The 14,040-nt window shown below is 38.1% G+C and overlaps 1 protein-coding gene across 1 annotated transcript in view; it reads right to left on the bottom strand.

Moving 5' to 3' along the window:
- Positions 1-693: 693 nt before the first annotated feature.
- LOC121856872 (organic cation transporter-like protein) overlaps positions 694-14,040 on the bottom strand; it is a 52,546-nt gene continuing 39,199 nt past the window's right edge. The window contains exons 7-8 of the mRNA XM_042352646.1: positions 2,109-2,277; positions 694-850 (exon numbers count right to left, since the gene is read on the bottom strand). Of these exons, the coding sequence (XP_042208580.1) occupies positions 754-850; positions 2,109-2,277 (266 nt within the window). The 3' untranslated portion in view covers positions 694-753. The remainder of the gene's footprint in view (positions 851-2,108; positions 2,278-14,040) is intronic.

A 14,040-nucleotide genomic window follows, 5' to 3' on the forward strand; every position in this document is an offset into this window, starting at 1 on the left:
TGGTTGACATTAGTGGTAATGATGGTGGTGGCAATGATGATGGTGGTAGTAGTGGTGGTAGTGATGATGGTGGTAGTAGTGATGGTGGTGCTATATGTAGTGATGATGAATGGTGTTATATGTAGTGATGATGGATTGTGTTAGATGTAGTGATGATGGATGTTGTTATATGTAGTGATGATGGATGGTGTTATATGAGGTGTTGATGGGTGGTGTAATACTGTAGGTAATGATGATTAGACAATAAAATAATAACAGTTTATGCTAAAAAATATACTTTGCTGTACCATTGCAGTGAAAAACATGGTGTAACTTACATACACCGTTAATGAACTATTGATGGAAGAAGAAGTTTTGGGGACTGAACAGTGAGACAATGTGGAGCCTCCCGGAGGGTGGCGTCCTACCATTGCCTAGCGGATGAGCCGATTCTGCTAGAATATATATATATATATATATATATATATATATATATATATATATATATATATATATATATATATATATATATATATATATATATATATGCAAGTAAATCACTGTAGATGCGCGTGATCGAAGTATGTGCTGATAACCACAAGGAAACAAGAAAACACGAGGTTCCCAAGTGCTTTCGTGTAATTCACATCTTCAGGGGTGAGTACAGACTAAGGAGAAATACTTGACAAGGCTAATATATACAGTAGAGGAGAGTGAGATCAAGTCCCTAGGGGACAGCAGGTGTCCTCAATGTTCCCGTCATAAGGCAGTGTCCTATGCATGGCAGCTCCTGTCCTGGTTGTTGTTTCTTGCTGCCCTTCTCATTTCTTGCCATATGGGCTGAGCTGCTTCTTTCCCTAGACTTGCGGGCCTGTAAATCACTCCCATAATGAGTTTTTTCTTCCTTCTACAATTTCTACCCATACATACTCAATTCCTATTTCACCCTTTATTGTATTATTAATACAACATTTTAATGTATCCCTGACGAAGAGTGCGACCTCTGCCCCCTTCCTTCCTTCCCTGCCCTTGTGAAAAAAGGTTGTACCCTTCAATATGGTACTCTGATAAAAAGTTCTTGCTCGCCAGATTCATCCAAGTTTCGGTGATTGCTATGACGTCTACATTTTCAATACTGTTACGTGTCAAAGGGGTAAGGGCTCGTAACAAACAAAAAGTGAAGGTATTTAAAGAGAATTACAATATATGGTTCTGAAATTTGTATCGAGAACAACTCCAACTACGCTATAATGTATGGATTGAATACTTGATGATTGGAGTAAAGAAACTTAAATAAAAAGTATAACTATATTTACATATGCTTACCACTAGTAACAAAGACATGAAGTTAATCCCATGAACGTACTAGATTACTTTAAGGTTGCCAATATCACTGACAACTAAATCAATACACGATTAAAGAACAAAAATACATAAAACACCAAATATATAAGACACTAATTCAGCCAGCCAGCCTCAACAATGAATACCAAAAGTACATCACCCAGTTAGTAGGCAAGAGTCAACTGACAACACAGGCCAGTGGAAAGGTCCGGAGGTTACCCGAGCTTATGTCCGAACTCAAAGTCGGCTCTAAAACCCTCGGCTTTTATGGGTTGCTGACTGAGCAGACTGACTCAAACATCGTACTTGAACCAACGTCTCATTGTTAATGTTATTACAGTGTTACCGAATTTAATATTATAACAATTCACACACAAAAACAAAACAATGTAATTCTAGTCTGAAAAATATAAAATTATAAAATATATAAACATATCAAGAATACATTCTCATTTACAGTACGTCCAGCAGGGATGTACAGCTCATTTAGTAATTGGTTGTTAAGGGTAGTTCTATCCTACATACAACCGCTCTCAGCAAGTCTATTTTATTTCTAACGCTCCTACTGTTTGTATAGTATACTGTACATTTAAACTTACACTTCCCTGGTCCTGTTTTACCCCTTGTCCTGAGTAACCAATTCTACTGCCCAGGACCTGCTTGTTTTTTTACTCGTCATTACCCTGACCTTTCTCTACTGTGTGTGGAGACGTATATTAAGAAAATACCCTTCGCAGGACAGCATCCCATTCCATACAAGTAAATGATGCTGGCAGTAGACTCACCAGAAGTAGATGATGCAGTAGAGGGAAGGCAAGGCGTAGGCAAACTGGAGCCACCTCCAAGGACGCACCAGATAGGCTATACCAGGGGTTATCATGTATCCTATGGCCCACGGTATTGCTACAAGGCAACCCACTGCTGCTCGGTATTTGGCAGCGCACGTCTCCATCACTGAAGGGGAAAGTGGGTTACAGTCTCTTCTGGACAAGACCAAAACAGGACAAACGAACTGTGAGCCTCATAGTTTTAGCCCAACCTAACCTAAACTCACCTATCTTAACCATACCTAACTTAACTTATCAAGAAGATTCGGTCAGGTTCACACCACACTATTAATTCACATCTTCAGGGGTGAGTACAGACTAGAGAGAGAAATACAAATCAAGGTGCATATATACAGAGGAGGGTGAGACCAGGTCCACAATGGTCAGGTATTAGGTAATGACCCTACTAATCTTTAAATGGCACACAACGGTTGGTGGTCAGGTCAGATGGTCAGGTGACCCGGCCTTCTCACCTGGTCACAAATCTTCTTAATTACAAAATTGTCCAGCTTGTACATGCCGTTACTCAAATTCATGTTGAATGCTTCGGTATGTTTAATAAGACTAGATTCTATGATGTTCCTACTATAAATTGAATTACATGGTAATATTGAGGAGGCATTATCACAGTCAATGCAATGGTTGTTATCCCTCAAATGAACAAACAGAGCATTGGATTCCTGGCCTGTCCTAACACTGTATTGGTGTTGTTTAATTCTAGTTGCAAGATCTTTACCTGTCTGGCCTAAGTAAAACATATTACATTCCTTGCAAGGAACTTTATAAATGCAACCAATTATGTTGTTGGGGGAGTTCTTGATTAACATTTGTTTAACAGTGCATGAGTTTTTAAATGCCACATTCACGTTCCACGTTTTTAGTTGTGAAGGAATGTGTGAGAAATTTTTGTGAAATGGTAATATTAAGATCTAGGGTATTTAAGGTTTGAGCCAATATTATATATATATTTGTATTCCTCATCGATGAATTCCGGACTGCAAATTCTCAAGGCACGTAAAAACATTGTTGAAAATACTGACTGTTTGACTTTATTATGGTGGGCAGAATAATAATGAATGTATGAACACATATTAGTTGGTTTTCTATAGATACTGAACTTAAAAGTGTTACCTATTCTGTGTATCAGACAGTCTAGGAATGGCAATTTACAGTCTTGCTCTAATTCCACAGTGAATTTGATCGAGGGGGCTAAGTTGTTAAGTTGTGGCAGGAAAGCTTTTAGGTCCTCATTACATGGCCAGAGACATAATACATCATCAACATATCTAAACCAGACTGCTGAGGGTGGTAAAATATTACTTAATAGTTTCTTTTCAAGGAATTCCATATATAGGTTGCTTAATACAGGTGAGAGTGGATTACCCATTGCCATACCAAATTTTTGAGCATAATATTCTCCATTGAATTCGAATTTGCAATCCTTAATACATAGTTTGATGAGTTCGATGAAGTCGTCTTTCGAGACTGGGAGTGAAATATCATCCAGGGAATCTATGAGGAACTCTAGTAAATCATCAACTGGGACCTTTGTAAAGAGTGATGTTACATCAAGGCTCACCAGTTTAAAGTCATAATTAATGTGTAAGTTATTGAGTTTATCAACCAGATCCATATTATTCTTGATATTGGAGTTAGAAATGTTGCCAACTAGGGGATTTAGTAAATAAACTAACCATTTAGATAGTTTATAAGGGATTGACCCAACTGAGCTAATGATGGGTCTTGCTGGGTTATTGGGCTTGTGGGTCTTGATTACACCGTACATGTATGGCAGTGGAGGGGACGTTGAAGTAAGATATTTAATGAGAGTAGCTTTGCCTCTCAATAGGGACTTCAGTTTTTTGTTGAACTGGGTGTTGACAGTGTTGAGAGGATTATTTATGAGTTTAGAATATGTTGTAGTATCACATAAGAGGTCATTCATTTTAGAGATATAGTCATCTTTGTTTAAAATCACTACTGTGTTGGCTTTATCTGCTTTAGTGACATGTAGATCCTTATTTTTCTTAAGGGCTTGGATTGCTTTGGTGAATCTTTCTGGACAGTTTGGAATGCAAGGCTTGGACATAGATGCATACACAACACCTTTACACATGTTCACTTCTTCACTTGTCAAATTACTGAATTTCTCCAAATTGCAAAATGCTCTGGCTATGTCAACACTGTCGACTCCCTTGTTAGAACCATCAAAACTTAAACCATAGCCGAGGGCACACAAGGTATCATTGTCTAGTTGTTTAGAGGAGAGATTCACTACACAGTTGTTATTGGCATCCTTAGTCCAATCACTATTTCTAATAAGGAGTGCCAATTTGTGGTCTATCTTAGCTTGAAGATCAGAACGCTCACGTCTCAGGTTATCAAAACAGTAGTCCAACATGAACTTTTTCCAATAACTCGGTATGGTCATATTAAAAGCACGCTTTTTTTGTCTTACAATACGGAAGGCTTCATCCACTTCAATTTTCTTTATTTCAAAATGTTTCTTAAGGATGATTTCTTGGAACTCATCAAAGGGGCGGTCAGACATCTTCAGGACACGTTGTGGGAGGATTGATGTCTCAGTTGCCTCTGAAGATGTCTTGAATAAAGACGAAAGCTAAGGTGCTCCGTTGTTTCCCTTTTCCCGTGTGATTTTATCAAGATTTATCTTATCCTCTGACCCTCAGCCTGTGCGGACCTGTGTTCCTGTCAGTGTTAGTGAGTGATATAGTGACATGGCAGCTGCTGACGAGTACTCGACCACCTCTCACGTTCTCCAGCTTTGTCTTGCCTTGCAAGACCGACTGGAGAAGGTTGAGAAGGAGGTCCAGAGTCTCAAGGGCGAAAACTTAGCCTTGAAGCTAGTTTTAGAGGAGAAGAAAGCCCTTGCCAGTGTCGTGAAGGACGGTGAAGTTGAAGTGGATTCATGGAAGGTAGTTGCTGCTAGTGCTACAAAATGCACTCTAAAAAGGCACTCAGCTGTAGACCTAAACAACAGGTATAGCACCTTAAGTGACGAGTGTGAGGAAGGTGCTAGTAACACCACGAGTGCTACTCCCTCTGTTAGTGTGGAGAGAGGGAGTAGCGCAGGTAAGAAATCACCACACTCAGGTAAGGTCAAATGTGTTTCTGTCATGGGAGACTCGATGGTGAAGTATTTAGGTAACAATCTCTGCACTAAAGTTAGGAAGCTCGAGTGTCTCCCCGGGGCAGGGATAGGTAGAGTACTGGAGAGAGTGGAGAACGTCATTGATGACTGTGGAGACAACCCCATAGTCTTACTCAGTGCAGGAGGCAATGACGTAGGTAAGCTTACCAGTGTCGAACTGCGTAAGCTGTATAGGGAAGCTCTAGATAAGATTAGGGTGAAGGGTGGAACTCCTATTGCTTGCTCTATCCTACCTAGACGTGGTGCCAGTCGTGAATGGATGTCCCGTGCAATCGGTTTCAATTGCTGGTTGGAAGAACAGTGTAAAGAGCTGTCGACGCCATTCATTGATAATTGGAGCCTGTACTATGGTAATGATAGTATGTATGCAAGGGATGGGGTGCATTTAAGTAGGAAGGGGATGGCGGTGCTAGCGAAGATAGTTGACAGGGTAGTAAAGGTGGGGTTTTAATATGTCCAAATCCCATCAATGGTAAAGAGAGGAAAATACCATGTGAAAAAAACAACAGTGAAACAGAAGTAGATAATGCTGAAAATATAGTTAGTCATAATAACAAACATCAAAGTAATAAATGTAAAGCAGATAGAAACGGAAGAAATATATTGAGTGTTTATTATACTAATAGTAGAAGCTTGTGTAAGAAAATGGACCGGCTCAGAGCCATTGTTAGTAAAGAGAACATAGATATAATTGCAATAACGGAAACATGGATAAATTCAAACAGCAAACATTTTTTAGCAGAATTTCATATTCCAGGATATAACCTATTTAAATTTGACAGAGTAGGAAGGAGAGGGGGCGGTGTGGCAGTGTATATCAGGGTGTCATTAAAAAGCTGCAACAAATCAAACATTAAAACAAATAGCGACAATGAAAGTATTTGGGTAGAGATTGGTGAGGGCAATGAGTCCATAGTCATTGGTGTTATATATAGATCACCTAATTTGAGTAGGAACGATGGTAAATTGCTATGGGAGGAAATAAAGAAGGCATCTGATAGAAACAATGTATGTATTCTAGGCGATTTCAACTTTTCAGGCTTAGATTGGAAAAATCAACTTAGCGATAATGAATCTGAAGATTTTCTAGAAGTAGTACAAGATAGTTTTTTATATCAATTCATAAACTCGCCCACTAGAGGAAATAATATCCTCGATTTAGTTCTCAGTAATAATGAAAATCTAGTAAAAGATGTTGGGATTGGAGACGAACTAGGAAACAGTGATCATAAATCCATATATTTTAACATAATATGGAATGGCAGGAAGAAGGAAAATTCGGCCTTGATCCCGGATTTTAGGAAGGCTAATTACGGTAGCTTAAGGAGAGACCTAAGGGATGACCCTATGGTCAAAAGATTAATCCCCCCCACACCTCCGGAAACTGTCAACTTAGGACGGGAGAACCCCGAATTTAATTTAGCAGCTACTTATGAACAATTTATTGCGACAATCCATAATGCTCAAAATAAACACATCCCTAAAAGAAAATTCAGATCGATACGGAACCAACCAAAATGGATGAATAATAGACTCTTAGATCTTCTAGGGAAAAAGAAAGGAGTATATAGAAAAGTTAAGAAAGGCGAAAATCACTTACTTGGTTACTATCAGAACCTAACAAGACAGGTAAAAACAGAAATTAGGAAAGCAAAGAGAAATTATGAAATCAAGGTAGCAAATGAATCGAAAAATAACCCCAAAGCTTTTTATCAACTGTATAAATCAAAGGTTAGAGATACAATAGGTCCCCTTAAAACTACGACAGGAGAAATGACTGATGATGAGTTAGAAATGTGTAGTACGTTAAATAGTCATTTTCGCTCCGTATTCACAAATGAAAACCTAGCACAGTTTCCAGAAGTTCATAAGGTATATAACGACAGTATAGAAAATATGTTGATGAATATCAATATTACTAGTAACGATGTGCTTAAAGTAATTAACAAACTGAAGCCTCATAAATCGCCTGGTCCAGACGAGGTATATGCTAGAATATTAAAAGAATGTAGAGATGAGTTGAGTAATCCATTAGCAGTTTTATTTAATAAGTCATTAGAATCGGGCCTAGTGCCAGAAGCTTGGAAACTTGCAAATGTAGTTCCGATTTTCAAAAAAGGTGATAAATCAATTGCATCAAATTACCGTCCCATTAGTCTCACGTCAATCATAGGCAAGTTGCTAGAGTCAATTATTGCTACGAAAATCAGAAGCCACCTTGAAACATTCAACTTAATTCATTCTTCTCAGCACGGGTTCACCCAGGGACGTTCTTGTCTCACAAATTTGCTTAGCTTTTTCTCAGAAGTATATGAAGCGGTAGATAATGATAAATCATATGATATAATTTACTTAGATTTCAGTAAAGCATTCGACAGAGTCCCTCATGAGAGATTGATAAGGAAGGTAGAAGCACATGGAATAGGTGGATCATTATTAAAATGGATTAGGTCATGGTTAACTGGTAGGAAACAAAGAGTCAGCATAAATGGATTTAAGTCAGACTGGGGTGTGGTCAAAAGCGGAGTTCCCCAGGGATCTGTATTAGGCCCTCTGCTGTTTGTTATATTCATTAATGATCTTGATTTAGGTATAACTAGTAGGATTAGTAAATTTGCAGATGATACCAAAATGGGGAGAGTGATAAATTCAGACAGTGACTTTGAACACCTTCAAAGAGATCTAGATACCTTACATGAGTGGTCAGTAGACTGGCAAATGAATTTTAATGCTGATAAATGCAAGGTACTACAGATAGGGAAGACGAATACAAACGTTAAGTATAAACTAGGTAACACGGAAATAGAACATTCAGATTGTGAAAAAGATCTAGGTGTATTTGTTGGCAACGACTTGAAACCTAGAAAACAATGTATTAGCGTTCGCAACAAGGCAAACAGGATTCTTGGGTTCATATCTAGGAGTGTGAGTAACAGAACTGCTGACGTTATCTTGAAACTTTACCTAGCATTAGTGAGGCCACACATGGATTATGCGGTTCAATTCTGGTGTCCTTATTATAGAATGGACATAGATTCTTTGGAGAGAGTACAAAGAAGAATGACAAAAATGATCCATAATATTAGAAACGTTCCATATGAAGAAAGACTGAAAAGCTTAGGCTTGCATTCATTAGAGAGGCGTAGAGTTAGGGGAGATATGATAGAGGTGTTCAAGTGGGTAAGCGGGATTAACAAGGGTAAAATGGAAGATGTTCTGAAGCTCAGTAATAACGAAATAACTAGAACAAATGGCTTTAAATTAGATAAATTCCGATTCAGAAAGGATATAGGCAAGCACTGGTTTGGTAATAGAGTTGTGGATATGTGGAATAGGCTACCGAGTGCTATAGTAGGATCGGGGACGCTAGTGAGCTTCAAGACGAAGTTGGATAGGCACATGGAAGTGCTGGGATGGGTGTGAAAGGGATCTGCCCTGTATGGGCCAGTCGGCCTCCTGCAGTATCCCACTTTCTTGTGTTCTTGTGTTGTGTTCATAACTTTTTCACTGAGGCATGTCTGGAGAAATTTCAAACGTATTTTCAATTTGTGGGCCTTGATCATCGAAGAGGAGTATTCATGCACTGTTAAACAAATGTTAATCAAGAACTCCCCCAACAACACAATTGGTTGCATTTATAAAGTTCCTTGCAAGGAATGTAATATGTTTTACTTAGGCCAGACTGGTAAAGATCTTGCAACTAGAATTAAACAACACAAATACAGTGTTAGGACAGGCCAGGAATCCAATGCTCTGTTTGTTCATTTGAGGGATAACAAGCATTGCATTGACTGGGATAATGCCTCCTCAATATTACCATGTAATTCAATTTATAGTAGGAACATCATAGAATCTAGTCTTATTAAACATACCGAAGCATTCAACATGAATTTGAGTAACGGCATGTACAAGCTGGACAATTTTGTAATTAAGAAGATTTGTGACCAGGTGAGAAGGCCGGGTCACCTGACCATCTGACCTGACCACCAACCGTTGTGTGCTATTTAAAGATTAGTAGGGTCATTACCTAATACCTGACCATTGTGGACCTGGTCTCACCCTCCTCTGTATATATACACCTTGATTTGTATTTCTCTCTCTAGTCTGTACTCACCCCTGAAGATGTGAATTACACGAAAGCGCTTGGGAACTTCGTGTTTTCTTCTTTCCTTGTGGTTATCAGCATATACCTAGATCACGCACACCTACAGTGATTTACTTGCATATATATATATATATATATATATATATATATATATATATATATATATATATATATATATATATATATATATATATATATATATATATATATATATATATATATATATAATGATCCACATGTATCGTAGGTCTTGTGGCTGACAGTTTTTTTTACGCTTTAACTATTTCCTAACATTATTAGCTGCTTCAACACCTCATTCCTTGGTACGTGCCTCACCATGCTAAATATACAGTACAAGTGATCTTGGGCACTTCGTACCCGGTGGCGAGTCTGGCGGTACAGTTTACCGAGGCATGAAAGTTCGAACGCTCGGGCTTGGCTTGCGGGCAACCGCCGTCCGGCTGACAGAGTACAGCGACATAGTTTTCTCGATGGTCGTGGTTGTTATAATCACGGTCGTGGTTGTTATAATCATGGTTGTGGTTGTTATAATCATAGTCGTGGTTATGATCATAGTCGTGGTTGTTATAATCATAGTTGTGGTTCTTATAATCATGGTCATGAGTGTTATAATCATGGTCGTGGTTGCTATAATCATATTCGTGTTGTTATAATCATGGTCGTGGTTGTTATAATCATGGTCGTGGTTGTTAAAATCATTGTTGTGGTCGATTATAATCATATTCGTGGTTGTTATAATCATGGTCGTGGTTTTTATAATTATAGTCATGGTTGTTATAATCATGATCGTGGCTATTATAATCATGGTTGTGGTTGTTATATTCATGGTCGTGGTTATTATAATCATAGTCGTGGTTGTTATAATCATGGTCGTGGTTGTTATAATCATGGTCGTGGTTATTATAATCATGGTCGTGGTTATGATCATAGTCGTGGTTGTTATAATCATAATCGTGATTGTGATAATCATAGTCATGGTTGTTATAATCATGGTCGTGGTTGTTATAATCATAGTCGTGGTTGTTATAATCATATTCGTGGTTGTTATAATCATATTCGTGGTTATAATCATGGTCGTGGTTGTTATAATCATGGTCGTGGCTGTTATATTCATTGTCGTGGTTGTTATAATCATGGTCGTGGTTTTTATAATCATGGTCGTGGTTGTTATAATCATATTCGTGGTTGTTATGATCATTTTCGTGGTTGTTATAATTATAGTTGTGGTTGTTATAATCATGGTCGTGGTTATAATCATTGTCGTGGTTGTTATAATCATGGTTGTGGTTATATTTATGGTCGTGGTTGTTATATTCATAGTCGTGGTTGTTATAATCATGGTCGTGGTTGTTATAATCATGGTCGTGGTTGTTATAATCATGGTCGTGGTTATTATAATCATAGTCGTGGCTATGATCATAGTCGTGGTTGTTATAATCATAATCGTGATTGTGATAATCATAGTCGTGGTTGTTATAATCATGGTCGTGGTTGTTATAATCATGGTCATGGTTATTATAATTATAGTCGTGGTTATGATCGTAGTCGTGGTTGTTATATTCATGGTCGTGCTTGTTATAATCATAGTCGTGGTTGTTATAATCATATTCGTGGTTGTTATAATCATGGTCGTGGTTGTTATAATCATGGTCGTGGCTGTTATATTCATTGTCGTGGTTGTTATAATCATGGTCGTGGTTGTTATAATCATATTCGTGGTTGTTATGATCATTTTCGTGGTTGTTATAATTATAGTTGTGGTTGTTATAATCATGGTCGTGGTTATAATCATTGTCGTGGTTGTTATAATCATGGTTGTGGTTATATTCATGGTCGTGGTTGTTATATTCATAGTCGTGGTTGTTATAATCATGGTCGTGGTTGTTATAATCATAGTCGTGATTGTGATAATCATAGTCGTGGTTGTTATAATCATGGTCGTGGTTGTTATAATCATGGTCGTGGTTGTTATAATCATGGTCGTGGTTGTTATAATCATAGTCGTGGTTATAATCATGGTCCTGGTTGTTATAATCATGGTCCTGGTTGTTATAATAATGGTCATGGTTGTTATAATAATGGTCGTGGTCGTGATACTTACAGTATTGAATATACTATAAGAAGGAATAGAATAATGGTTAGAATAAGTAGTTAAGAAATAGTTGCCATAAGGAGAGGTTAAAATTATAAAAAAAAAGATTATTATGAATCACCAATGATCATTCCGAAATAAATTATGTTATGAAGAGAAGTGACCTTGATTCTGGTTAGATTAGTCACCATCCGCTTTAGTCATCACCTGTGTTAAGTCATCATAGTCATCATGTACGTTAGTCAGTTTTAGGCCCATCTCACTGACCGACCATCGATGTTCTTTCCGCTCGAGGGTGTTAGTTTTCAATGCCTCTTATTATTTAAGCTGGTGGATGTAAGACCTCCTACCCTCACTGATGCAGCTATGGTCAATTTGGTGTTATTCTTGTTTATAAATGCCTTCTAATCTGTCTCAAATCTATCCGTCCTGTCTATTGCCATCCCAACTGTCTGTTCGTCTGCGTGGTGTTTGAATGTAAACCCGTCTGTACTCTTTGTGTCGTCAAATCTGTCTGTCTTATCCGTTGTTGGCGTGTCTCTGCCTGTTTGTCTAATGTGAACCAGTCAGTCAGCTGTCTGTTTGTCATGTTAGTTGCCATATTGTCTATTTATGCATGTGTGAATCTGTCTATTTTTGTCAACCTCCTGTCTGTTTCACTGTCTATATTCACCCTATGTCTATTGTAGTCATCTTCTCCATGTATTCCTGTTATTATCATTTTATCTCTTCTCTTTTTCCATGTACACTCGGACACCATATTCTCTAGCCCACCTTGGTCGGTGCTGGAGGTTAGTACAGTGTCCTTTCTGGACGGGGACCCACTCTAACTATCACAAGGCAACATACCCACGAACACACACAGTCATAGTACGGCTGTATAGATGATATTATGTATAAATAGTGTATATGGCATTTTATACTCTGCATTATCTTCATTATATATGAACACGAAGAAAAAATACCATAGGTTGTAGTTACGAAAGTATGAATGGAAATAAACACTTCCAAACCACCCAGTGAATCCACATGTCGTTTGCAGCGCTTGTGGCCAGACCACGATGATTCCACCACACCCCATCTACATCTTTTATTCCCCAGCATTCGCGTAATTTTATGAAAAATCGTGTTTAATTTAACTACATATTTCAAAAACCTTAAAATACATGAGGATCAGTCACTCCTCATTTGACACACATATCTTGTAACACTTTGACCATCCCACCTGGGCACATGGTGGCCCACGGTAAATCTCACGGGGCAACATTCTTGCATTTGTTGAGAAGAGTTAAATATATATATATATATATATATATATATATATATATATATATATATATATATATATATATATATATATCTATATATATATCTATATATATATATATACTTCCCTCACCCTAGCAAACTAGTTAGCATAGCATAACCAAACAGCCTCGCAAGGACCAATAGATCTGTATATAATGTGTGTGCACGCGCTAAATTGACCTAGTATATTTTACTAATGTATCATTGTCCATGAGTTTTCTTACAGTTTGGCTGTGAGTTTTCTGTTTTGTCTACCTGCCAGTTCAACAGGACTCCTAATCATCCTCCCAGCAACTCATATGCCATCCCAGACCCACAGCCTATATGTACAGTATGGTGCAAGACTGCAGTTCAATACATACAAGTCAGGCAGTCAAGCGTTGGTTTGAGGCGCACCAGCAGATTATTCTATTGGACTGGCCCCCTAAAGGAGCCGATTGTAATCCAATAGAAAATATATGGGCGCATATGGTTGTTGAATGGGATGTTGAGGAGAAAACGAGTGAGGCAGTGAGGAGACACGCACATAATGTGTGGGAGGGAATAAGGAGGAGGCCGAACATCTGCAGCAATCTGGTAGATTCCATGCCCACCAGATTGCATGAAGTTATAGCAGCAGATGGAGGTTGGACACGGTATTAACCTGTGATCAAGAATTAAATCTCCGCCCACGACGGTGCCTTGTAGGGGGGTGGCGGGAGAGTTTGCTCTCTGGTGTAACCTCGTTGGGGCCACATAGACTTCGTTTCCTAACTCTCGGGAATTTGTCCAGGTATTTTACTATGTGGCTTTACGTCACTTCGCATAAATATGCTTACAAAATCTATGCATTAATATGCATAACTCTTGGGAATCTGTCCAGACATTAAATGTATGTTATATAATACAATAATCACATAGATATGTTTACAATGTTTATGCATAATAAATGTGAAAAATATTTTTTGGGTTTCAATTAACCAATAGTCATGCCTACAAAAGTATCTTGATGCTCTAAGTGCATGTATGTGTTAAATAACGAGTAACTGATCCACATTATTTTGGTAAATAAAGAAATGTTAAAGCAAGCACTTAGCCATATGGATATAGTTACACGGAAGAAGGGAAATAAGGATGAACCATGGTTTTGATGGAAACAATGTGCTCTGGGATGATGCTCACAATGACGAATGGGAGAAACCTCTTTATGAAA

The sequence above is a fragment of the Homarus americanus genome, unplaced genomic scaffold (assembly GCF_018991925.1).
Source record: "Homarus americanus isolate GMGI-L3 unplaced genomic scaffold, GMGI_Hamer_2.0 scaffold34533, whole genome shotgun sequence".
NCBI lineage: Eukaryota > Metazoa > Arthropoda > Malacostraca > Decapoda > Nephropidae > Homarus > Homarus americanus.